Source organism: Sylvia atricapilla, chromosome 21 (genome assembly GCF_009819655.1).
Source record: "Sylvia atricapilla isolate bSylAtr1 chromosome 21, bSylAtr1.pri, whole genome shotgun sequence".
NCBI classification, from domain to species: Eukaryota; Metazoa; Chordata; class Aves; order Passeriformes; family Sylviidae; genus Sylvia; species Sylvia atricapilla.
In genome coordinates, this window is record NC_089160.1 from 3,689,487 (window position 1) to 3,712,823 (window position 23,337).

General features: G+C 55.3%; 3 protein-coding genes and 1 pseudogene across 3 annotated transcripts; 3 read left to right on the plus strand and 1 right to left on the minus strand.

Annotated features, from left to right (window-relative positions):
• Positions 1–131: 131 nt before the first annotated feature.
• On the plus strand, positions 132–11,068 carry BTK (Bruton tyrosine kinase). Its single transcript, XM_066333962.1, is given in 23 exon segments — positions 132–234; positions 1,254–1,331; positions 3,156–3,336; positions 3,483–3,581; positions 3,810–3,878; positions 4,408–4,489; positions 5,898–6,026; positions 6,133–6,200; positions 6,691–6,872; positions 7,185–7,247; positions 7,503–7,557; positions 7,854–7,935; positions 8,045–8,171; positions 8,317–8,390; positions 8,717–8,842; positions 8,845–8,887; positions 9,158–9,374; positions 9,617–9,681; positions 10,119–10,237; positions 10,346–10,366; positions 10,369–10,418; positions 10,420–10,461; positions 10,463–11,068. Coding segments are annotated over 21 exon segments (1,938 nt in total). The 5' UTR covers positions 132–234; positions 1,254–1,331; positions 3,156–3,195; the 3' UTR covers positions 10,547–11,068.
• A 338-nt stretch (positions 11,069–11,406) lies between these two features.
• Positions 11,407–12,764, plus strand: TIMM8A (translocase of inner mitochondrial membrane 8A). The gene is given in 4 exon segments (XM_066333963.1): positions 11,407–11,529; positions 11,531–11,575; positions 11,937–11,964; positions 11,967–12,764. Coding segments are annotated over 4 exon segments (282 nt in total). The 5' UTR covers positions 11,407–11,451; the 3' UTR covers positions 12,098–12,764.
• Positions 12,765–13,632: 868 nt separating this feature from the next.
• Positions 13,633–17,587, minus strand: LOC136370519 (magnesium transporter NIPA2-like; annotated as a pseudogene).
• A 165-nt stretch (positions 17,588–17,752) lies between these two features.
• On the plus strand, positions 17,753–23,306 carry TAF7L (TATA-box binding protein associated factor 7 like). The gene is given in 17 exon segments (XM_066333966.1): positions 17,753–17,950; position 18,005; positions 18,856–18,932; positions 19,099–19,205; positions 19,207–19,231; positions 19,576–19,654; positions 19,657–19,698; positions 19,896–19,953; positions 20,908–20,978; positions 21,377–21,405; positions 21,407–21,494; positions 21,595–21,783; positions 21,886–21,918; positions 21,921–21,984; positions 22,273–22,307; positions 22,310–22,344; positions 22,887–23,306. Coding segments are annotated over 17 exon segments (1,044 nt in total). The 5' UTR covers positions 17,753–17,884; the 3' UTR covers positions 22,932–23,306.
• The last annotated feature ends 31 nt before the right edge of the window (positions 23,307–23,337 follow it).

Sequence of the window (23,337 nt, forward strand, 5' to 3'; positions counted from 1 at the left end):
GGCCTGGTGACCCCACAGCAATGGCCCAGCTGCCAGCAGGAGGAAACACAAATGCTGCCTTTGAGTCAGAAAACTAAAAAAAGGGAACCGAAAGGGTGGGGTTGGCCGGCCCCGTCCTTCCTCCCTGCGCACCCTGCCGTCTCTCCTCGTCCCTGCTGCCACAGCCACCTCAAAGCCGGCAGGGTGGGCGCACGGCGGGACCCCGGCTGGCCGGAGCCGCGGCGGGACGGCTCGGTGAGTACGGAGCCCTTGGAGCCATGGCATGGGGCAGCGCTGGGCTCCGGGGCCCTGGGGACCAGCAGGGTCCTGCTGAAGTGGCAGTGGGACAGCCATGGTGGTGGGAGGCTCCATGTGGCCTGTGCTGGTGGCCTCACACCTCTGCTGGGCTCTTTGGGGGCAGGAGAGTCACGCTGGGTACAGGACACATGGTGCAGTGAGCCAAGCTGGGAGGGCTCTGCCTTGTCCCTGACCGGTTCCACGAAGGTGGCATGTGACCCTGGTCACCTGGCCATGGGGCTGTGGGGTGCAGTGGGGCAGGGAGGTGAAGTGGGGGTGCCAGGGGCTGCGGGCTGTGCTGGAGCAGGGAATCATATCATGGGTGCCAGGGACCCCAGGGGTGGCCAAGAGCAGGGGCTGGTGTTCTACAAGTGTCTTTGGCCATTTCTCACTGTGCTTTTTGCACACCCACTGCTGGGGTGCAGCTCTGGGTCTGCCCACGACTCTCTCCCATGCAGGAAGTTTCCCCCTCTGTCCCTCCCAACCATCATATTTGACAGCCTTGGGCTCAGCCTAAAACATGGGGGCTGTGAATTTGTCACTCACACTCCGTCACCCTTCCCTCTTGTCCCAGGCATGCCAGGTCCCTGCCAGCTCCTTAGCAGGAATTGGGCAGTGGCCAGAGTTTGCCTGTGGAGGAGGGATGGCCCTGGGACCATGGTGGGACACGGTGTCCAGTGGCATGAGGCCAGCAGTGTGTGATGGCCCTGGGGGTCTCAGAGCACAGTGGGCCAAGGTGTGAGCATGGCAGGAAGTCACACTAGCTGTGGGGGGAGACACAGGACATGCTTCCACCCTCCCACTCATCACTCTGCTGTCACAGCACAGCAGTGGTGGCTGTGGGGGTGGGCCCTGTGGGGCACCCCACCACACAGGGACAGAGTAGGTCTGGTGGCAGTGCTGGGGACAGGGAGGCTGTGCCAGGATGGGGCACAAACAGCCCTCTGAGACGCTTACTGTCCTTTCCCCTCTGGCAGTTCCATCCAGAGGACACAGTGAGAACGTGTCCCTCCTGCCTGGCACTGCTGGCCATGACCCCACTGCTGTGACTCCAGGTAAAGCTCCAGGGGGGGACCTGGCACTGCAGTTGGGATGGGCTGGAGTCCAGGGCTCCTCTGCTCAGCCCTGTGTCTGTGCCAGGGAGGGCAGTGGGAGTCTTCCTGCTCTTGGGATGCAGGAGCAGCAGCCACACTTTATAAGTAGGGAAAATGAGGCACAGGGTTACAGGGTGGTTCTGGGATCATTCCGAGCTCCCCCACCACCCTGCAAGCAGTCTGGGGGTCAGGAGCCACACCAGCCACCTGCAGGGACCCCAGATCCCTCCTCCTGAGGCCTCAATCAGCACACTCAGGCTGCTGGTTTTTCCAAAAGACCCTGATGACTAATTTTTTAAGTTGGGGTTTTTTGACCACCCAAACAAGCTGGAAAGGTCTGAGCCATAAGAGCCACAAGGAGGGAAGAGGGAAGCCTGAGAGAAGGAATCCTGCTTGTCTTCAGCCTCTCTGGGGACAGTGGGGCAGGGTCAGTGCTGCAGCAGCAGGGCCTGTGCTGGGAGGGTCTGGGCATTGCCAGCAGATGGGAGGACACCTCTGTTCCTTGTCCCCCTGGAGAGAGGCACAGTGTGTGGGACTGAGTCCTGACACGTTTGTTCCCCACCTGCCCCCTGTTGTGAGTGAGCCCATCTCCTGCGTGGGGAGAGTGGATGGAATACTCAGCTGGGGAATGAGGGGCTGTGAGCCTCCCCCTGAGGAGATGGGCTGTGGAGAGCAGGGGAGAAAACCAGCTTCTCCCAGGCTGCTTTCCAAAGCTGTGCTTATGGGAGGAAAAAAGGGAACAAGGTGAGGGTGAAGGGGAAGCAGGGACTGTAGGTGGTCAGGCAGGAGACACAGAGCCAGGCTCCAGGGGATCACAGCTCAGCAGTGGCTCACACGGCTCACTCATCAGCTCCCCAGACTGCAGTCAGGTGCTGGTCACAGCCCACAGCTCCAGCCATGTGGCTCTGGGGGTGCTGAGCCCACCTGGGGCTCACAGTTCCTGGGTGCAGCATGGAGAGATGGGGTGAGATGGATGGGCTGCTCCAAGAGATGGGCCAGGGCAATTTCCAGCCCCTAAAGGCCAGGCAGCTGTGGGGTGCAGGGCTCTGTGAGCCCTTTCCTGCCTTTTCCTTCCCCAGAAAACCTCGGGGGAGCTTTGCTGATGGCTGGGGAGGATTTAAGCCCTGTGCCTGCTGGCTGGAGGCAGCCTTTCAAGCCTGGCCACTGACAAGTGCTGCTCACAGGGGAGGAAAGGGGTTTGAGCTCCATTCCTCCACTCCTTCAGGCTCCGAGGACACACAGGGGAAGGATGACTCTGGGGCTACTCCATGCTCTTGGCAGCACTGCACTGTGACTTTTCAGAGCCAGGACCTACCCACGGCTATTGAGGGCTTGGTCTCCTGTGACCACCCCTTGCCCGCTGCCAAGTCAGCACGTCCCCAGCACCAAGTGGCTGCGGTGGGGCAGGAGGAAACAGCCCACACCAGCTCACATGCACAGAGCTGCAGGGGAGGAGCGCCCGTGGGGTGTCACAGCCGGCTCCGCGCTCCTCCCTGCGGCTCCAAGCTTCCCCCGTCCCCGTCCTTCTCCAGCTCTCTGTCCATCTTGCATATTCCGGGGGCCTCTTCAGCAGGAGCCATTTAAGTGGTGGCTTGATCTGCAGCCTGCTGTGGGAAGGAGGCCAGGAGAGGTCACGGCACAAACAAGCCACACTGACCTGCCCTCACCCCTCTGCAGCTGTGGGGGTCCCAGCACCCTCTGTCTGCCCTTGGGGCGAGGGGGAGAGTGCACCTGAGTGAGGTCCAGCAGGTTTGGGGGCCGTGTCAGCATTGTCTTGCCCACAGCAACCCGGCGAGCGCAGCACGGGGGAGCGCAGGGGGTTGACATGGCCAGTGTCATCCTGGAGAGCATCTTCTTGAAGCGCTCGCAGCAGAAGAAGAAAACATCTCCCCTCAACTTCAAGAAGCGCCTGTTCCTGCTGACAGAGAGCAAGCTGTCCTACTACGAGTATGACTTTGAGCGGGGGGTGAGTCTGCAGCCACAGGGGCTGCACCATGCCAGTGTCACCAGCTGTCCCTTGCCAGCAAGCAGCCCAAGGGGTAGTTGGACAGGGAGAGGGGTTGGTTTGAGTTGCTCTCTCCAGGTCTCCACTTGGTGACCATTCTCTTGCAGCGCCGCGGCAGTAAGAAGGGCTCCGTGGACATTGAGAAGATCACCTGTGTGGAGACAGTGGCACCTGAAAACAATCCTCCCCCTGAGCGACAGGTCCCGGTGAGGAGGGTTCCAGGGTCCCTGCATCTGTCCCCCCCTGTCCCCTCACTGGGGGAGTCCCTGGGGTGGTGGCAGTGGGGGACAGCTCTGTTTGGCGTGGGGGGCTCTGTCCATCCCATATCAGGGATGCAGAGTTGGGGGATGCCAAAAGCTGTGAGCCTGCAACAGAGGAGAAGCCAGCAGTTGAGCAACAGGATGCCAGCATCCATCTGTGCCTCTCTCTTCCAGAGGAAAGGGGACGATTGCAACAACATGGAGCAGATCTCGATCATTGAACGGTTCCCCTACCCCTTCCAGGTGAGTTTGCACTGCACCTTCTTTGCTGGTCCACTCTGCCTGGTGGCAGGTCCTGAGGGGAGGACCCCACAGGGGCCTGGGTCAAACTTGGCATCACTGCTCTGGTGCCAAGTGTCACTCAGCTGCTTGGAGACACTCTGCTGCTGTCCACATTGCATGGGGCAGCCAGGTGAGCTTCTTCGAGCCACGAGCCAACTCTGTTTAAATGAAAACCTGCATCTGAGCTCTGTCCTGCCCCTTCCAGCCCCTTGGCTGATGCTGGAGGGATGCTGGCTGCACACTCAGCCCCCCAGCCCAGCTGCCTGCCCTGCTGGCACCCAATGCACCCCCAGCACACCGAAAGTCAAGAGAAGGAAGTGGAAAGTCTCGGGGGAGGGGGCTTATTTTTAACCTCTCGGTCACGGTCCCGCGAGCACCATGCGGGGCCAGCAGACACCGGCAGGGCTGCCTCGGGGTGGCCACAAGGCTTGGCTCTCCCCTGCCTGCCCCGAGAGCCCTGCCTGAGGTACTGAGCTGCGTGGTCCTGCAGGTGGTCTATGACGAAGGGCCCCTCTACATCTTCTCCCCCACGGAGGAGCTGCGCAAGCGCTGGATCCATCAGCTGAAGAGCGGTGAGTGCGGGGGCTCTGCAGCTCCCTTGGGGAGCCAGCATGGGTGCTCAGCTGTGCCTGTACCTACCTCACAGTGCCAGGCTGCCAGGGGCTGGCTGGCTCATGGTTACCACCCTGGCAGGTGGACATTGTCACCCTCTGCAGCACCGCAGCTGCCTCGGCTCCTTGCCCTCTCACAAACCTGCTCCAAAGTAGCTCAGGCAGGCTCAGAAATCATTAAGGGTGAGAGAACAATAACAAATGTGGCCATACATCTCTGCTGCCTTGGCATGTGAGGGCTGAGTGCCCAGTACTTTAGGAAACATGGACCATAAGCCTGCTGGGAGTCAGGGAGCATCTTTCTCAAAGCACCCCAAGCCTTGCTTGGCGATGCTGAGTTAATGCTCAGCTGGGTGGGTGCTCCCTCCTCAAGCTGAGAATGTGTTGCAGCAGCACTGTGCCAAGGGGCTCTGACCACCCAAAACTTGCTGAAGCCTCTTGTATGTGCCTCCTGGCACATGTGTGTGTGTGTTTCTGTGGCTTTGTGCTGGCAGGGTGGGATTAGCTGCTTGACTTGACACGGGGAAGTTGGCTCGAGTGAGGCGGAAGAGGGGCAGGCTGATAACAGGGAAGTTGGTTATCTCACACGAGCCCCAGCAGAGCAGCTAGTCCTCTCCCCACTTCCCTGCTGTGGGAGGAGGGTTTTTCTGGCAGCTCAAGGCAGTGTAGAATCCACAGGGAAAGGAGAAAAAACGCTGCCTTTTTGCTGACAGGATGTCCTCCTCTTACTCCACCAGAGAACAGGCTTTCTGCAGCCCATGCAGCTGCTGTGGGCCAGCCCCAGGCTGTTGGCAGTGTTTAGGCACATCCAGTTGTCCCTCTAGCTTGGGGAGAAGTATGAGGAAGCTGGTCAGCCTGCCTGGCAAGGGAATGTTCTTCCTGCAAGGGAGGCCTCTGAGTTGGCACAGGGTGGTGACAGTGCCCTCCTCTACCCATGGAAAAGCCAGACAGAGCACTGGCCTCCCACCCCACTTCTGGGGGGGAAAAAAAAAAAGGCTCAAAAGAGCTGTGAACCATGGACCAGAGCAGCCTGGGGGTTACTGGATATTTTGGCTGGCAGGATGGCCAGGTCCTTCTGTGACTGGCTCCAAGCCTGCTCATGCCCCTTTGCAGAGCTGCTCAAGAGCTTAAATCAGATCCAAGAGCCAAGCCTGGCCCTTCCCTGTGGCACAGGGACTGCATAGCCACAGCACTGAAACAAGAGTGGTAAGCTGAGGGAAACCTGAATACCAGGGCACAGGGGACAGCAGCACAGCTGAGAGGAAATGATTTAATGCAGCTGACCACTTGCATTCAGGGAGCAGAGAGCTCTTGCATCAGGCTGGGGACACAGCCCTGGCTCACACACATCTCCCCTCCTGTGCCACAGTGATTCGGTACAACAGCGACCTGGTCCAGAAGTACCACCCCTGCTTCTGGATCGACGGCCAGTACCTGTGCTGCTCCCAGACTGCCAAGAACGCCATGGGCTGCCAGATTCTGGAGAGCAGGAATGGCAGTAAGACACCAGGCACCCTCCCACTGCCTTGTCCCCCTGCCCTGGGGACCACCACAGCACAGAGCCAGGGATATTTTCTCACCTTGGCCCCTCCTCTGTTCTGAAGGTTTAAAAGTCGGGCGGTCGCATCGCAAGACAAAGAAGCCCCTTCCCCCAACTCCTGAGGAGGACCAGGTAAAGGCCAATGGCAGGGTTTGCTCCAAGGTGCTGGAGAAAAGGTCTGCCTGGAGAAAGCCAACATGTTCAATGGCTGCTCAGAGATGTGCAGGCCAGGACTCTGCACTGGGGAGGGAGATCAAGATGGTGACCAAAGGGAGAAGGAGCTTGAAGCAGGGGATGGAGCCCAAAGGCCTGTAGGAAAGTCAAATTATCTCAGCCCTGAGGTTTCCCAGGGCAGCTGAGAGATTAAAGTCCTGATATAGGCTGCAGGAGTCATAGGTTAAGCCAAAAGGTAAAGAGAAAACACTTATTTTTTGTGGAGATGGGAAAATTTTTTTTTTTTTAAAAAGTCCAGGGAGATGAAATTGGTGTTCTGGTAGAGATACATGTGGGAGCTGAGACAAGCACTGAGACCACTGCCCTGCCAGGCTTGGGAAGGGTCTCACGTGGTGTGTGTGCAAGCTTGACCATGTCCCACACTCTCCCTCTCCCTGTGATGAGGAAGATGGTGATGAAGCCTCTGCCTCCTGAGCCAGCCCCCAGCACAGCAGGGGAGATGAAGAAGGTGGTGGCCCTCTACAACTACGAGCCCATGAACGCGCAGGACCTGCAGCTGCAGAAGGGGGAGGAGTACTTCATCCTGGAGGAGAGCCACCTGCCCTGGTGGAAAGCCCTTGACAAAAACGGGTGAGAGCTCTCACTGCCCATGGCTGTGGCTCTGCAGCACTGCCTTGCCCTGGTGCTCAGGTACTGGTGAGCAAACACATCCCTCTGGCACCCCAAGGCTGAGGACAGGCTGCCTGCCCACCTGTGGGCTGCCCTGGGGAGGAGCAGGAGTGGGCTGAAACCAGCTGTGGTGTCAGCCCTCCCCAGGTGGGTTTGCACGCATTTTTGACCTCAAAGTTTTTGAGCCCATTTCTACTCAGCTCTCTGGGACAGGAATATTATTTCCCCTTGGCCTCCTCCATCGAAGTGTGACCAGCCCCTTTTCTCCTGCAGGAGGGAAGGATACATCCCCAGCAACTACGTCACTGAAACCAGAAATTCCCTGGAGATCTTTGAGTAAGAGAGGGCACAGGGACCTGGCGAGTTGCACTTGGTTGGAGACAGTTTCCATTTGGCTGTTACCCTACACAGCCCGTGAGCCCAGCCTGGCTGGGTCATTCTCCCTCTCCCACATCCCCTGACAGCCTCCAGCCCCTGGCAGCATCCTTGCCCTGCTCTCTGCACTGCCTGTCTTGGCTGGGCCAGGGTCAGACTGGGCTGAGGACAGAGGTGGCTGTGGAGATGTCCCTGATGGCTGTGTCCCTGTTCCAGGTGGTACTCAAAGAATATCACTCGGAGCCAAGCAGAGCAACTGCTGAAACAGGAGGTAAGTGTTGCCTCCTAAGGTCTGTTCTACACACCAGCACTCCGTGGGCTGTTCTCACATTATGGGAGACAACAGCATGGGAACAACCCTGGCTTTTCCGGGAGGGAAGTGTTGCCCCAACAGCCCCAGGAACATTCCCTATCCCAGTGTGAGCTCCTCCAGGCAGCCACCAGGATTCCTCTGACTCACTGCATCCTCTCCAGCCATGCTGTGATCTTCAGTCACTTTAAGTTTTACCTGTTACAGTCACACACAGTCCCTACAAAGATTCAATGCCTTTGCCTTTTCTGTTTTAGGGTAAGGAGGGGGGCTCATTGTCCGAGATTCCACCAGCAAGACAGGAAAATACACTGTCTCTGTCTATGCCAAGTCCTCTGCGTAAGTGGCTCTAAGAACAGCTTGTTCCTCCTTCAGAGGGCCCCACCACGCACCCCTCACCCTCTGCCTCTCCTCCCCATGGCTCTGAACTGATGTTCTCCCTCTCCAGAGACCCCCAAGGCACGATACGCCACTATGTCGTCTGCTGCACCCCCAGAATCAGTATTACCTGGCAGAAAAACACCTGTTCAACAGCATCCCAGAGCTGATCACGTACCACCAGCACAACTCTGCAGGTCAGTGTTCTGGAGACAGAGGGAAGCCAGCAGTGTTTCCACTGGCACCGTGGTATCCCCACCTTCCTGAGCTGAAGCCAGTTGTGTTCCCCGCTGGAATGTGGCAGGTAAGCCCAGAGTGGCAATCTCTGCTGCTGTGTTTCAGGGCTCATATCCAGACTGAAGTACCCCGTGTCTCAGCACAAGAAAGTGCTCCTTCCACAGCTGGCCTTGGCTATGGTAAGCAGCCTGGGGTACCTCACAGTTCACTGGTTGCAGGGTTTGTTCCTGCTGGCAGCAGCTTTCCTAGGCTGGAATCCTGGCCGTCCTATGGCTCAGACCTTCCCAGGAACCACTTCCCAACTGCCCTCTGGTGACAGTATTGACCAAAAGTCTCCACAAGCTACCTTGCTCCCATCCCCTGGAGGAACAGCTCCCCCATTTTGTGGATAATTTTTCAAGCAGCAAATGCTTGTGGTCTTCTCTTGGGCTTGCTAGACCAGATGACTGAGAGCACCGTGCAGGAAGGTAACCTGCACCCACATTACACTCACACTCTGTCCTAGGGTCATGGGAGATCGACCCCAAGGATCTGACCTTCCTGAAGGAACTCGGGACGGGGCAGTTTGGTGTGGTGAAGTACGGGAAATGGAGAGGCCAGTACAACGTTGCCATCAAGATGATCAGGGAGGCTCCATGTCAGAGGACGAGTTTATTGATGAAGCCAAAGTCATGATGTAAGTGGTGAGCACCATGCAGGTCAGTGCTAGATGCTCCTTGCCAGAATGGCTGCACTCCTGGGAGGTGTGGAGGGACAGTCTTGGGCAGTCCCATACTCTGCAAAATGCATCCAAGATCCCATTATTTTTGTGATGATTTCTTGGTGAGCTTTTCCACTGTCAGCTGGGCCAGGAGCACCTCCCCTTCCCAAACTCTCCTCATTCACAGGTACTTCCTTTGCTGCCTGCCTTTCTAGATGCTCAGAACTGCCTTTGTCCCCAACACAGGAACCTGTCTCATGAGAAGTTGGTGCAGCTCTACGGGGTCTGCACTAAACAACGTCCCATCTTCATCATCACCGAGTACATGGCCAATGGCTGCCTCCTGAACTTCCTGGGGAAACACCGGCAGCGCTTCCAGCCTGCCGAGCTGCTGGAGATGTGCAAGGATGTCTGTGAAGCTATGGAGTACCTGGAATCCAAGCAGTTCCTGCACAGAGACCTGGTAGGGCTGTGTTCAGGCAAAATCCCACCAGGGAAGTCGCCCCTACATAGATAAATAGAATGTTTGGAGGTCTCAGTTGCTCTCTGCTGAGGAGTTTCTAGCTTGCCCCAGTCTAGGTGAACTTTCAGGACAAAGTGAGGTGAAGTGTTTGGTGGGTGGGGATGAGATGATATTCACCTGCTACAGGGGGTTGGAGGGACAAGAGCAGGTAGAAGTAACTGTCTCCACCTCTCCATTCACAGGCTGCTCGAAACTGTTTGGTGAATGACCAAGGAATTGTGAAAGTGTCAGATTTTGGTCTTTCCAGGTCTGGTAGATGTCTCTTACTTTCCTGTCTCAGTACCCATCTCCTCCTTCCATCAATTCTACACTTTAGTCTTTGTCCCCATCACCCTCCAGCTCTGCTTTCCCACTGTCTTCCCATTTCATTTGGCTCAACTTTCTGCCTCTCCACTTTCCACCATCCCTTTCTTACTTCCCCTGGCCCTTTCCCCCCTCTCTTTGCATCTTGTTCCCTCTACCTCTAGTCTCCTGGATGCAGCTTTCTCTCCACATCCCCTTTTTGCTGTGCTTCCATGTCAGCCAATCTCTTCTGTAATCCTGACTAACACACACTTACTGCTGAAACCATGCAGAGCTGCAACCTCTGGTCATTCTGAGCTGCCCATTCCTTAGTCAGTTGTGTGGAGGAGAGAAATGTGAAATCCAAGTGATGCATCCAAGTGATCAATTTTCCTGCTGCAGGTATGTGCTGGATGATGAGTACACAAGCTCCATGGGCTCCAAGTTTCCAGTGCGGTGGTCTCCTCCTGAAGTGCTGCTCTACAGCAAGTTCAGCAGCAAGTCTGACGTCTGGTCCTTTGGTAAGGGCACAGCACTGCTGATTTGGAGGCTGGGAACTCCTCTGCAAACCAGTCGCAGACACATGTGCTCCAGTGCCATGAGCTCTACCTGCTGTTCCCCCCCAACAGGCGTCCTGATGTGGGAAGTTTATCCTTGGGGAAGATGCCTTACGATCGATTTAATAACAGCGAGACAACCGAAGCACGTCATCCAAGGCCTGCGCCTGTACCGGCCGCAGGCGGCACTCGGAGCGGGTCTATGCCATCATGTACAGCTGCTTGGCACGAGGTCAGTGCCTTCCACCCCTGGTGACACCCGTGGCAGGGTGACAGGGCTCCTCAGGGCACGGCTGGGGCACACCCGGGCTGCAGCCAGGCTCCCCTCTCACCCCACAGAAGCCTGAGGAGCGCCCAACCTTCACGGCGCTGCCTGGGCGGCATCCTGGACATCGCGGACGAGGAGTGCTGACCCCGGGGGGAATGCTGACCCTGCACTGCTCCCGGGACACGGCCGCACACCGGGCGGTACCGCGGCACGGCTGCCACGGGCACGGCTGCCACGGACACGGCACGGGCCTGCAGGAGCCTGGGGAACCCCAGGGCCGCCCCCACAGCTCCATCAAGCTCCATGCTCAGAGCTCCACTGCATCCCCGGAACTCCGCCAGCGCTCTGGAGCTCCAGCACATGCTCAGAGCTGCCATCACCGCCCCAGAGCTCCATCACATCCCTGGAACTCCATCACATGCTCAGAGCTGCATACACCGCCCCAGAGCTCCATCACATCCCTGGAACTCCATCACATGCTCAGAGCTCCATCACGCCCCAGAAGCTCCATCACATCCTGGAACTCCATCACATGCTCAGAGCTCTATCACATCTCCGGAGCTCCATCACCGCCCCAGAGCTCCATTACATCCCTGGGAACTCCATCCAATGCTCAGAGCTCCCATCACATCCCTGGAACTCCATCACATGCTCAGAGCTCTATCATATCCCTGGAGCTCCATCACTCCCCGGGGCTCCATCACACCCCGGAACGCTCCGCTCCGGGACAATAAAAGCGTTCCACCGGCCCTCCGTGGGCAGCGGCCGCTCGCCCAGCCGGTCAGGGGGCGCGCGCGCGGGGCGGGCGCGCAGGCGCGGTCGCGGCGGAAAGGGCGGGCGCGGGCACCGGCGGCACGTGAAGGTCGCGGCGCGGCCTGGCACGGGAGGGACCGGGGCAAACCGGGAGCGCATGGACGCGCCGTCCGCCGCCGGGCTGGGCGGGGCCGACCCCCAGCTTCAGCGCTTCATCGAAGTAGAGACGCAGAAGACAGCCGCTTCCAGCAGTGGTGCACCAGATGAACGAGCTGTGCTGGGTACGGGCGGCGCGGCAGGGCCGCCCGGCCCGGTGACCGGTCGCGATGGTGGGGCAAGGCGGGCTGGGAGGCACGCGCAGACCTTTGCTCCCCGGGGGGGAGGAGGCTGATGGGGCCACAAATGGAGCCGCCGTGGGAGCAGCCCAGCTCGGTGAGCGCAGAGCGGGAGGGCGGCTCTCCGTGAGCGGCCGGGCACGCGTGGGGAGGGGTCAGACGCCGAGAGGGTGAGGGTCCCCGAGAGGGTCGGGGTTCCTGAGGTGAGGGGAGCGTGTCCCAGGGCTGGAGATGCCCCCGGTGCGGGGTGGGGAAGGAGGGTCGGGCTGCCGGTGCCACCGGACCAACGGGACCCCGCTGTGTGCAGGAGAAGTGCATGGACAAGCCGGGCCCCAAGTGGACAGCCGGGCTGAGACGTGCTTCGTGAACTGCGTGGAGCGCTTCATCGACACGAGCCAGTTCATCCTGAACCGGCTGGAGCAGACGCAGAAGTCCAAGTCGGCCTTTTCGGAGAGCCTGTCCGACTGAGCCGGACCCAGTCCCGCCAGGCCAGGCCCTCGCCCCGTGCCCACTCATGGTCACTCCGCCTGCCCGAAGGAGCCAGGATCAGCTCGGGGAGGGCGGGTGGTTAGGATTTAATTAAATGCCAGTCTCGGGGAAGTTGCAGCCAGATGAGAGCCCACATCAGACACAAGGACGCTCACGTCGGGGTGATGTGCTGCTCCCGGCCCCGCAGGCCAGCGGCCACCTTTGTGCCAGGCCCCCGGTGCCGTGCAGGGAGCATTTGGAATGTGCCCCTTTGGCTGAGCACAGGGGGTGCTGAAGCTCATTCATAGATGCCTCCAGCGCTGATGGGAAGCTGGGCTTCTGGATGAGGCCAGCCCTGGTTGCTGCCTTAAAAGAGTGCTGCACAAACCAGCCCTTCGGGCACATCCTCACCTGCCCCGGGCACAATCACTGTGCTGCAACAGGCTGGGACAGGCACCCTGAGCAAGAAGAGCATGTTGGGAACAGTGCATCATCCCAGGCAGTACCACTGCTGGAAAAATACTTCCAGGCTTCCGTAGGTGAACCAATTCATATGGCCCAAGTGACCAATTTGCACATCTGCAGCACAACTCTGTCAATGCTGACTTGCTCCATTAACTGCTTTCCCTGGGTAAATGTAATAAATGTTAACTGGGTCAATTTTTAATAGAGATGCTCCTTTTTTCAGATAGATCCCTGTTGAGAATGGAAAATCTGGCCTTCTTGTCACTCCCCCTCCTTCCCAGTGATCCTATTTATGGCAAATTAGTACGAAGGGGGCATAACAGTCTTCTGGCTAGAAGGCCTTTCTGAATTCTGATTTATTGCTCAACTAATCTGGTCTCATGAATCAAACTTGTTTCTAGGAGAGGCTGTGGCCTTTCCTCTTCTTCCCCCAAATGTCAACAGCTCCTGCTGTCCTGGAGAGTTGTTTCTTTAGAGAGACTAAATGCAGGGATTACCCAACCAGTGCTTTTAACCTCGTGCACCTTCACCCTGTGGAGGTCCTTGGCAGGAGCCTGTGAGTGTGTCCTTCTGGACCTCTGCCCCCAGGACACAAAGAGGAGCTTCAAACTGGAAAAACACCCAACTGCTGATCAGTTCTCTGGGAAGGCAGCAGCATTTCAGCAGTGCTCGATGCTGCAGGGCTCTGGGAGCTGGAGTGACACTGACAGTAGTCTGAGCTCTACACAGGAGCTTGGTAAAACAGTTTCTGCACACAATCCACTGCAGGGGCTGCTGGATAGAGTGTGTGAGCTCCTAAGGTGGGTGGTTTGTAGGCGAGCAGCCTTCTGGGAACAAACTCAGGGATGTGTTCAGCAGCTCTCAGATATAACCCATGTCAGTGAGGACATAGCTGTCTAGTTGTCTGTAGAAACTTACCTCAATAGCTAAAGACCAAGTTCCCAGGGTGGGTGATTCACTTTCTTGTCCTAACTTGAGTTTCTCTGGAGCACTCACACAGTTCTTCCTACCCCTGTGACTCTTCATGTCTCGCCCCAGCTCTTGGTATAAATGCATCACTCGCCACTTGGTAACTGAACAGATCAGTTTTTAATAGAATGCAGGAAGCTTCATCAACCTGCACAGCAGATCTTGCAGAAGAGGTTGGTCCCTCTGTAAGACCACAGCAGCATGTGGCAGCACCACTGAGTTTCCCAGTTTGGGCTGTATTCTGTTTTTGGATATGAATCTAAATAAATTCTAGCAGAGTGAGCAAAACCAAGTATTTGACAGAGAATTTTTGCATTAATACTCTCTGTATGTCCCCTTTCAAGCCAGACATCCATTTTCTCTCTGCGTACCCTTAGCAACCATGTTAAATAATTCTTTAACTGTTAATTCTGGTTTTAAAAAACAGTGTGAGCCTCCCCAAATGTGTGATCTGCCATGGAGTCAGGATTAGTGTTAGTGCCACAGGCCTCTCTCTGCACAGCCGAGGTCTGGGTCCTGATGAGGGCTGATCAATTCTTCACGTAAAAGAACAGTGAAGAAGCAGAGGATGCCAGGAACTGAGCAGTTCCCAGGACTCCTGTCTGTAACCACAGGAGGCTGCTGGCCCTGTCACCCTCCTGTCAGCCTGGTGGTGGCTGGGGCAGGCAGAGGGTAACTCACAGCTCCTGCAGCAGCATCTCAGTCTTGGCAGTGGGAGCAGAAGGCAGCAGTTCAGATGCTTCCTCATCTGCTTTCACTTCTCCTCCTCCTCCTCCTCCTCCGCACTCTGAGAGCCCTTGTCCTCTGAGGGCAGCAGGGGATGGTGCTGACAGGACTGATGTCTGTCTGCACTGCTCCAGGGCGGGTGTTGGCTGTGCCCTGCCTGGCTGCAGGAAGAGGGGCAGGAGGTTGGGGCTGAAGGGCATGTCCCTGAAGGCGTGCAAGAGGAAGATGCCAGACACGATGGTGAGGAAGCCGCTGATGGAGCAGATGATGTTGTCCCAGCACCATGTGCTGCCACTCCTTGAACAGGATGGCTGAGCACGTCATGACTGCCGTGGTGAACAGCACATAGTAAATGGGTGTGACCACAGAGGTGTTGAAAATGTCCAGGGCTTTGTTCAGGTAGTTGATCTGGATGCTGATGCAGATCACAGGCACACCAGGAGCACCCAGGCCAGGGGTTCCTTCAGGACTGGCTTCCCAGAGAACAATTCTTTCAGGGCAATCCCCAGGCCTTTGACACAGGAGACGGACAGTGAGCATGGCAGAGCAGACCAAAACATAACCAGGACGTTGCTCTGTCCATAACGGGGTCCAGCCACCAAAGATGAGCAGACAGGGAGCTCACCAGGACACACACAGCAAACACAACAAATCCTGGGGGAAAGAAATATTCAAGAACTCCATTAGAAAACAGCACCAGTGACAGATATGACCTGCACAGAAAGTAGAGATGGAGGAAGGCAGGTAACTGCCCCATCAGCCTTTTCTGGCCTCCATCTGAAGGGAACAGGGTTAGGAAGCCTGAGGAAAGCTGCAGAGACAACAGCTCATTACAGTTTGATCACAAGTCAGGCTGTTGTGGGATACAGTCTGCTGGGAGGGGCATGAGCACAGCCAGGCTCCACAGCACTAACAGAGCTGGGGGGCTTTGGAGGAGGAGGCCCAGGAAGGTGACAGAAGGCTTGGTAAGGCGATGGCTGCACTCTGCAGGCTGGTGGGATAAAAAGGAAAGTGTCACATCATAAGAATTCCCTGCCAGTTCTCCCTCTCATCAGCAGCAGGCTCTCCCTGTTACTCTGCTTTGCTCTTCCTCTATGCTCCCCTTCCTCCATCCTTTGGGGCTTATTCTGCCATTTGTTCCATTGTCTACATCATATCCTTGCAACTTAATTCATCCTCTAACATAAATACCAGCACCACCTGATCTTGGGCATAACTCCTTGAATTCTTTTGCCTTGAATTCTTCTGCCTGAATTTCCTCCTCTGTCTTCTCTCAGGCACACCATTACCACCCTTATGTAGAGGAATTCCCTCTGCAATTCCTGGCACTGCCACAGAACAATCCCTTCTGTTGACAACTGCACCTCATTTCCCTGCTCCTCCCTTTTTGCATCTATACCTCACAGAGAGTAAAAAAAAAACAGCCCACTGGGTAGCTATTAAAGATTCCAGTGGGGTGTGCAGAACAAGAAACAACTCAATTACCAATCTATCCAAGCTGTCTGCCACCTTCTACTGTCATTAACCTGAAGTCAACAGGAATCCTTTTATTTTAGTACCTGGATCCTTCAGCTTCTCCGCCATTGACTCCAGGCTGGAAACCTCTTCTTCCTGTGGAGCATGGATCACCATCACAGTGGAGCCCAGGATACTCAGGATGCAGCCAATCTTCCCGTGAACATTCAGCTGTTCATTCAGGAAGATGGAAGACAGAATTGCACTGAAGAAGCAAAAAAGAAAAAAAAAAATCCAAAACCAATTAGGACAAGAAATGGGACACCTGAGGAAAGAGAGCAGAGCAACTTTCATCACTAAGGGCTGGTAGAAGTGAGGCTGTTTCTGAGGCTGCTTACCTAACAAGGACACTCAGAGCACCCTGGAGTTACCAGTGTTGCAGGGGCAAAAGCATAGGCGGCAAAATTGCAGCTTCTCCAACTCCCACTGCAAGAGAACTCCTGTGAGCATCAAAATGGGAGCAATTCACTATAATACAAGTTTAAGAGTAGTCAGAAAAGCCTCAGTTTCCTTCTGATCATCCTGTTTCTCAAAGGTATGTTGAGCAACCAGGGAAGAACAGCACCAGCAAGAACAAGCAGAAGCCCTACACAGGTTTTCTTGGGAAGAGAAGGCTCAGTGTTATGCACAGTGATCCTTGGTCACATGTGCCTCTACAGTGAGCAGCAACCACAGGAAAGTATTTTTGTAATTAGCTGAAAAACATCTGTCCTGAACAGCTCCTAAAACTTTTTATAGGGTAAATTAGTTATAGTTGGTTTTAACATTAAAAAATGTAAAGTAAAGCTGCTGAAATTGCTGCACATGGTGCTGGACGTGCCATAATCCTACATCCTCAGGGCAGGCCACTTCAGAAGCACTCAACCCAACCCAGCTAAACCAGCTCCTCAACTCCTGCTTAGCAGAGAAACCTGGTAATGCATGAGACTTTAGAATAGTTTAGTTACAATGAGATCATCATCATCATCAGAAACTTGGATAAAACTCAAGCAGTCAAATAAAACTGGTAATAAAACATTAAAGCAACTGGAAACAATCACAACCAACCACACTCTTACAAGGGAAGGCTGTGGATGACCTAATTGTGGCCTTCCAGTGTACAAAGGGAGCCTACAAGAAAGGCAGAGGGACTTTTAACAAGGGCGTGTAGTGACAGGACAAGGAGGAATGGGTTGAAACTGAAAGTGTGTAGGTTTAGATAAGATCCCACGAAAAAATTCTTCCCTGTGAGGGTGAGGAGGCCCTGGCACAGGTTGCCCAGAGAAGCTGTGGCTGCCCCATCCCGGGAAGTGTTCACTGCCAAGTTGGAAGGGGCTTGGAGCAACCTGGGACAGTGGGTGTTCCTATGGGAGGGGTTGGAACGAGATGATCTTTAAGGTGTCCACCAACCCAAACTATTCCGTGATCCCACGGTAACTGTGCCTTCCCACAGCCCGAGCGCGGTACTTACTGCACAGCAGCCCTGCCCACCAAAGCCACTCTCGCAGGTACGCGTGCCCTCCTTGCCCTGAGTGCGCAGGAAACAAAAAAAACCTCCGATGAAGCCAACCAAAATTCTCGTCACGACCCTCGGAGGAGGCACCGATGGAGCGGCCGTACCTGCCCTGGCGCGGCCGCACAGCCGGAGCAGCCCCTTCTTCTTCAGGACGAAGCTGCCACCGATGAAGGCGCTGGAGGCCAGGGCCAGCCCCAGCCCCCGCCGAAGCCGGCCCCCATCGCCACCGGCGGAGCGGGGACGGAGCGGGACTGCAACGGAGAAGGAGCAGGGTCGGAGTGGGGACGGAGAGCGACTGGAGCGGGGGTGGAAGGAGGATGGAGCGGAGTCAGCGCGCCACTGGAGCAGGGGTGGAACGGGGTCAGAGCGGGGTTCAAAGCGGGCCAGGAACGGAAGGAGCGGGGTCGCAGCGGGACAGGACGGGACGGAGCGGAAGGGGCGGTGCACAGGGCGGTGCACCGGGCGCGGCTTCCGGGGCGGGCGGAGCCGGGACCGGACCGGGATCGGGAGCGGGGCCGGGACCGGCTCTGGCAGCCCGCCTGGGCTGGGGTCTCCGTGCAGGAGCCTTCCCGAGGGCGAGGTGACGGCGTGTTTGTGGCGGAGCGGGAGGAGGCGCCATGAGCAAGGGCAAGGACGATGCTCCGCACGAGCTCGAGAGTCAGTTCGTGCTGCGGCTGCCGCCGGTAAGAGCCGGGCCCGGGCCCCAGCGAGCCACACCGAGCTCAGCCTGCGGGGAGGGTTAACAAGGCACTGGGGAGGCTGCGGGGTCGGAAGGGATGCAGAAGCGGGCCGGGGGCTTTGGGGCCTGGGCAGCCCGTTCCCACCCTTTTGAACGGATTTTCACGGCCTTTCCTAGAGAGGTGCTCCTGCCACGCAGAGCAGGAGGCTCAGAGACAACTTAGAAGGTTTGGGAGGGTTTTTTTGTAAGGGTAGAGATTTAACAAGTACTGGCTCTTTAGTTGCAGGCTATAAGCGCCCTTGTTGCTGTTTGTTAGGTGCTTAAACCTGAGACTCTATTTTTCTGGTGCCCAGAAAACTGGGATGACAAGGATGATAAACTAAAGCACAAGTTCCACCTCACCATGAGGAATAACTTTCCTTTGAGAGTGGCAGAGCGCTGACACAGCTGTCCATGGAGGTTGTGGACTCTTCCCTCTCTGGAAACATCCCAAACCCACCTGGATGTGTACATGTAGCACCTGCTTCAGAGGACCGTGTCTTGGCAGGGGAGTTGGTCTCGATGATCTCTTCTTCCAACCCCAGTTATTCTGGGATTTTGTGAGACTGTGTCCTGCTGAGACCACAAAGGCTTAGTGAGGGGAGCTCTAACAGTGCTGTGGAGCTTTGGCAGTTCTCTGCCATGCCCCACCCCACTGTCACAGCTGTGTCATGCACGGAGTATGGAGAGCACTGGGAATAGCCGCCATGGGTTAACATGGTGTTGGGAAGAGGGTGCGCTCACTGGGGGTCTGTGCAGTTGCGTGGCCAGCATGTGGATAGCAGGCATTTAAAGCTGGGTAGTTGGGCAGAAGCCTTTGTAATTTTTGGAGGAATCAGCACCTGTCTCCTGAAGAATTCCTTCTCAGAGAATATGCCTCGACTGTGCGGCGAGCAGTCCAGATCTGGGAACCGAACCTGAAGGGACAGCTCACCATTGAGCTGCACGGGGTGGTGAGCACGGGTGCCAGGCCATCTGGTCCAGGCACCTCTGCTGCCACAAGGTGAACTCTGAAGCCACTTGCACGTGTTGTCCTGTGAGGTTCCTGCACCGGGGCTGCATTGCCCAGGGTGGCTGTTGAGCCCCGCATGACCTCTCCCCTGGTTGTCCCCAGCGGACGGGCGCCATGGCATTGTCCGTGTGGATCGGGTGCCGCTGGCGGCCAAGCTGGTGGATCTGCCTTGCATCATCGAGAGCCTAAAGACCATTGACAAGAAAACCTCTACAAGACTGCGATATTTGCCAGGTATGAGCGTCGTTCTTGCCTGCACCAACAGCTTAATTCATTGCTCCTCTCTCCGGAAAACCTTTGTACACTTTGGCAGCTGGACACCCATTATAACCTACCCAATTCCTATATCTCACAGTACTGGCAGTTTAAAATCCCCCATTCCACTTGGTGTTTAGAAACCTCATTCCTGAAGTGTGAAATGGGATTGTCCTTCTGCAGCTTAACTGCTGCTGTATCCAGCTGAGCTGGGGAGTGCAGCTGTGTTTCCCACACCCTGTGCCCCTGAATCCCTTTGGCTCACGACATGCAGTGGGCAGCCACTGTTCCTTCACATCCTTGTGTTCATGTGGGGATTCCAGATGCTTGTTTGCACTGTGGATGGTGATCTCTACCCGCCTTTGGAAGAGCAAACAGTGACCACTGACCCCAAGGCGAACAAGAGAAGGACAAGGAGAGAGAAAAATTCATATGGAACCATGGCAGTGAGTAGAGGCTGTGTCAGGCCTCTCCATCCCAGAACCCTGCACCTGAGCAGGGTGCTCACAGCTGCCAGTACTGGCAGTGCTGCTGCTTCCTTCCACGGCTCTCTCTGTTGCAGAAGGGATCTTTTCCCTTCTGACACGTGCTTCTCTCACTGGGCCATCTGTCTGACACATGAAATCTGTTTCCTCTATCACAGTCACTCTTCCCCTGAAAAATGTACGGAAGCGGCGATTCCGGAAGACAGCTAGAAGAAGGTGAGTTGCTTTTCACCCAGATGCAGATGAAAGACCCAAGGGCTAGGAGGGCAGAGACATTAGAGCTGCAACTGTGACTGATCCAGAAGTCATGTATTTCCTTAACATTTGTTCACTTTTCCTTGCCCGAGAGGAGGTGAGAGTAGAATAGTAGATTTAAACACTTCTTGGGTGCTTCCTCTGTATTTTCAAGATGCTCCTGAGGGGAAAATCCTCAGAGTGCAAGAGTACTGCTGGACCTCATTCCTGTGGCTGCCTTGTCACACCACATCTCTTTTTCTCATAGAGAAGAAAGGAAGAAAGACTCACGTGGGAATGAGGCTTCACTCATTCCTGCTTTCCCAGCTTAAATCTTCTCTGTATGGTGGCCCATTCCCTTCCCCAAATAGTACCACTGTCATTTCAGCCGGGGGTGACAACAGATGGAGCTCAGAGACTGTCTGTGCATATGCACAAGCCAGGCAAGGTGTTGGGAAGAAGCAGCACCCTGAGGCTGGGACTTGTTCTTCTCTCCTTTGCAGTTTCTGGGAACAGGGTTGAGTGTGATTTTGCATGACATTTGGGAAACAAATTACTTGAGACATTCTTGTAGCCCACAGGAGAGATTTGATATCACTGCAGTAAAGTTCCCAACTAATTTAAAAATGAAAAATGAAGCCTTCTTTTGAGTGGGATGGGAAGGAGTTCATTTGAGTTGACCGTCAACACCTCAAGGACTTTCTGCATAGACACAGGAAGTCTTATAAAATAGTAGTATAAGCAGAAAAGTGAGAGCACTCAGCCTACTAAGGTACAAAAAGATGGATTGTTTTCGAAGGGGTGCATAAATTACTTCATAGTTAAATATGAGCAAATTCTGAGCAGAGCAGAAGGTAAGAGAGGTTTGTTGGCCATCACCAGCAGCATGCACAAGGCATTTAAAGTGTCTGTGTTCTCTTTCCCTCTCTGGCCCAGTATTGAATCTCCTGATGTGGAAAAAAGAGGTGAAGCGTCTCCTGACACCGATGCGGAGGCTGTCAGTGTCCGTGATCCTTTTGACTGGGAAGAAAAGCTCAAGAGTAGGACAGACATGTGTGGTTACCTGGGAGTCCTGGAAAGAGCAGAGCTGAGCTTTGCAGGTGTGGATACTGGAGATAAACACACCAGAGGCACTGAAGTTTTGGAGCTTCATCTTTGTCTTGTTCAAAGCTTATTGCTTCCTCAAGGTGACCTTTCTTGTGGACTGTGCAGTGTTACTGAGAAGGAACTGAAATAGCAGAAGAGAAGTCATCAGAGAAGGGGTCTGGGATGTTTCATCCTGGGTATCCGTAGGTACAAGGCCAGACTGGTTGAGTGGTTTGATCTGCCATTTTTAGCCTCTGCCATCACAACTACATCTTCCAAGTTCCTCTTTTTCCCTTGACTCACCTGTGCATGCTGTCAGGCTGGGAAGTCATTGCTGAAGATGAAACAAAAGGAAGTGGACAACCATGGTTCACTCACCAGCTTGGACATCTCCTCCCCAGGAATGTCAGGGCATAAGCAAGGCCATGGCTCCTCAGGTGCAGTGGGGAAGGCTGTTTTATTTGTAGCTGTGGTCCCTGGCAGGCAAAGGGCACTGGCAGTCATCTTCTTTATTTTAACTCTTTTGCCCCTGCCTAGAACACGATGAGCTGCGGGAGATATTTAATGATATCAGCAGCAGCAGCGAGGATGAAGATGAGAGGGATCATCACGATGATGAAGATCTGAACATCATGGACACTGAGGAAGACTTGGAGAGACAACTGCAGGACAAGCTGAATGAGTCTGATGGGCAGCAGCAGGAGAATGAAGGGTCCAACCAGATCGGTGAGTGGGCAGCAGAGCATGGCAGAATTGGTTGGGATGCCAGGCAGGCTGTGCTTCTCAGCTCTGCTGCTGCTCTGGGCCTGAGCGCACTCTCCCTTCCAGCCATGGGCATCCAGAAACAGATTGACAACCTGAAAGTAAACTCCAGGAAACTCAAGACAGGAGGAAGCGCCAGGAAGATCTCATCATGAAAGTGGAGAAACCTTGCCCTCAAGGTGAGAGTTCTTCTGGGGTCTCTCAAACCTTCTTAACACTATCTGATCCAGCAGGCTGATTTGGAGAATGAGGCTGATTGGAGAACCCAGAGGCCTTTGCCTGCTGGATTAAAAATAGCTTTGATGAGGCCCTACACACTCCAGAATTTTGCCGTGGAGGCAAAGTAACCTGTGAAGCTGGAGGAGACGAGGGGGTGGTTGTCAGTGCACCATTTGACATGCTGTAGCAGCACCCTTTCTGTTGAGAACACACTGGTGACTGTGGGTCTCCATGTTTGTATCTGCAGACCCGTCTCCAGGCCGTGCTGGATAGTTCAAGCAGCAGGAGGAGCGAGAGAAGCAGCAGGTGAGGAAACTCGCACAGTGGAGTGAGAATTACTGTTCTAGGCTTGGCTTGACAGAGTTCCTCGAGTCTTCTACCACAGCAGCTGTTGTGAACTCCAGTGTTACAGGTCACCTCATCTGTAGTTGCATGGAGCCTCCCAAGGCAGAAGGAGATGGAAGGAGTAGGGTTGACTGAGCTTTCCTTCTGGATGAGCCAAAACATGTCCGTCAGCAGTACAGAGCTGCCAGGACTTCTGCCTGGGGTAAAACATGATACACAAACCTGTTTGCACCCATGTACGAGGAAGGCAGTGGCTGTAGGTTATGGCAGATTTCCTGTCTGGGCAGCTCTGTTCCAGCCAGGTACTGAAGCGGGAGGTTCTCACTCTCAAATCCCTGTGGGCAGTGCCAGTTTTGTCCCAGAGGAGCCCAAGCACAGCTCCAGGCACACACACAGAGAGCAGGCCACTGGTGTGGGTGGAAGATGTGCAAGAACTCAAAAATGCTGGAGCTGCCTGGAGTCCCAGATGTGCCTCACTGTAATGTCTCACTCCCTCTTCCCAGATGGCATCCCTGCAGGAGCAGCTGGAGTCCCTCATGGAGAAGTGAGGAGTCGGCCTGGCTCTTCATGAGCAGAGCTGGAATTGGTGGTCACCTGCCAGGCTGAAGTCTTTGTTTCAGTCACACACTTCTGGCCTGCCACATGTGCTGCTAGGCAGTGGTGGAGGGTCCATGTCAGAGCTGATTTCACATCCACTGTGCTGGGTTTGGCTGGTGGAGCTAAAGAACCAGGCTATGCTTGTGAGAGCAGCCAAAACGACAGATTTACTGTAAATAGTCAGCACTGGCCGCCCTGGGACAGCACTATGCTGGTTTCTGCATCTTGCTGAGCCTTGGGCTTGATGGCTGTGGCTTGGTAAGGGTTCGTTCTTGTGTTTGAGGAATGCTTGTGTCTGAAAACCAAACTTAATAAAGTTCCTTTTCAACCCTAGTCTGTTCCTTTGTGGTCTCCCAA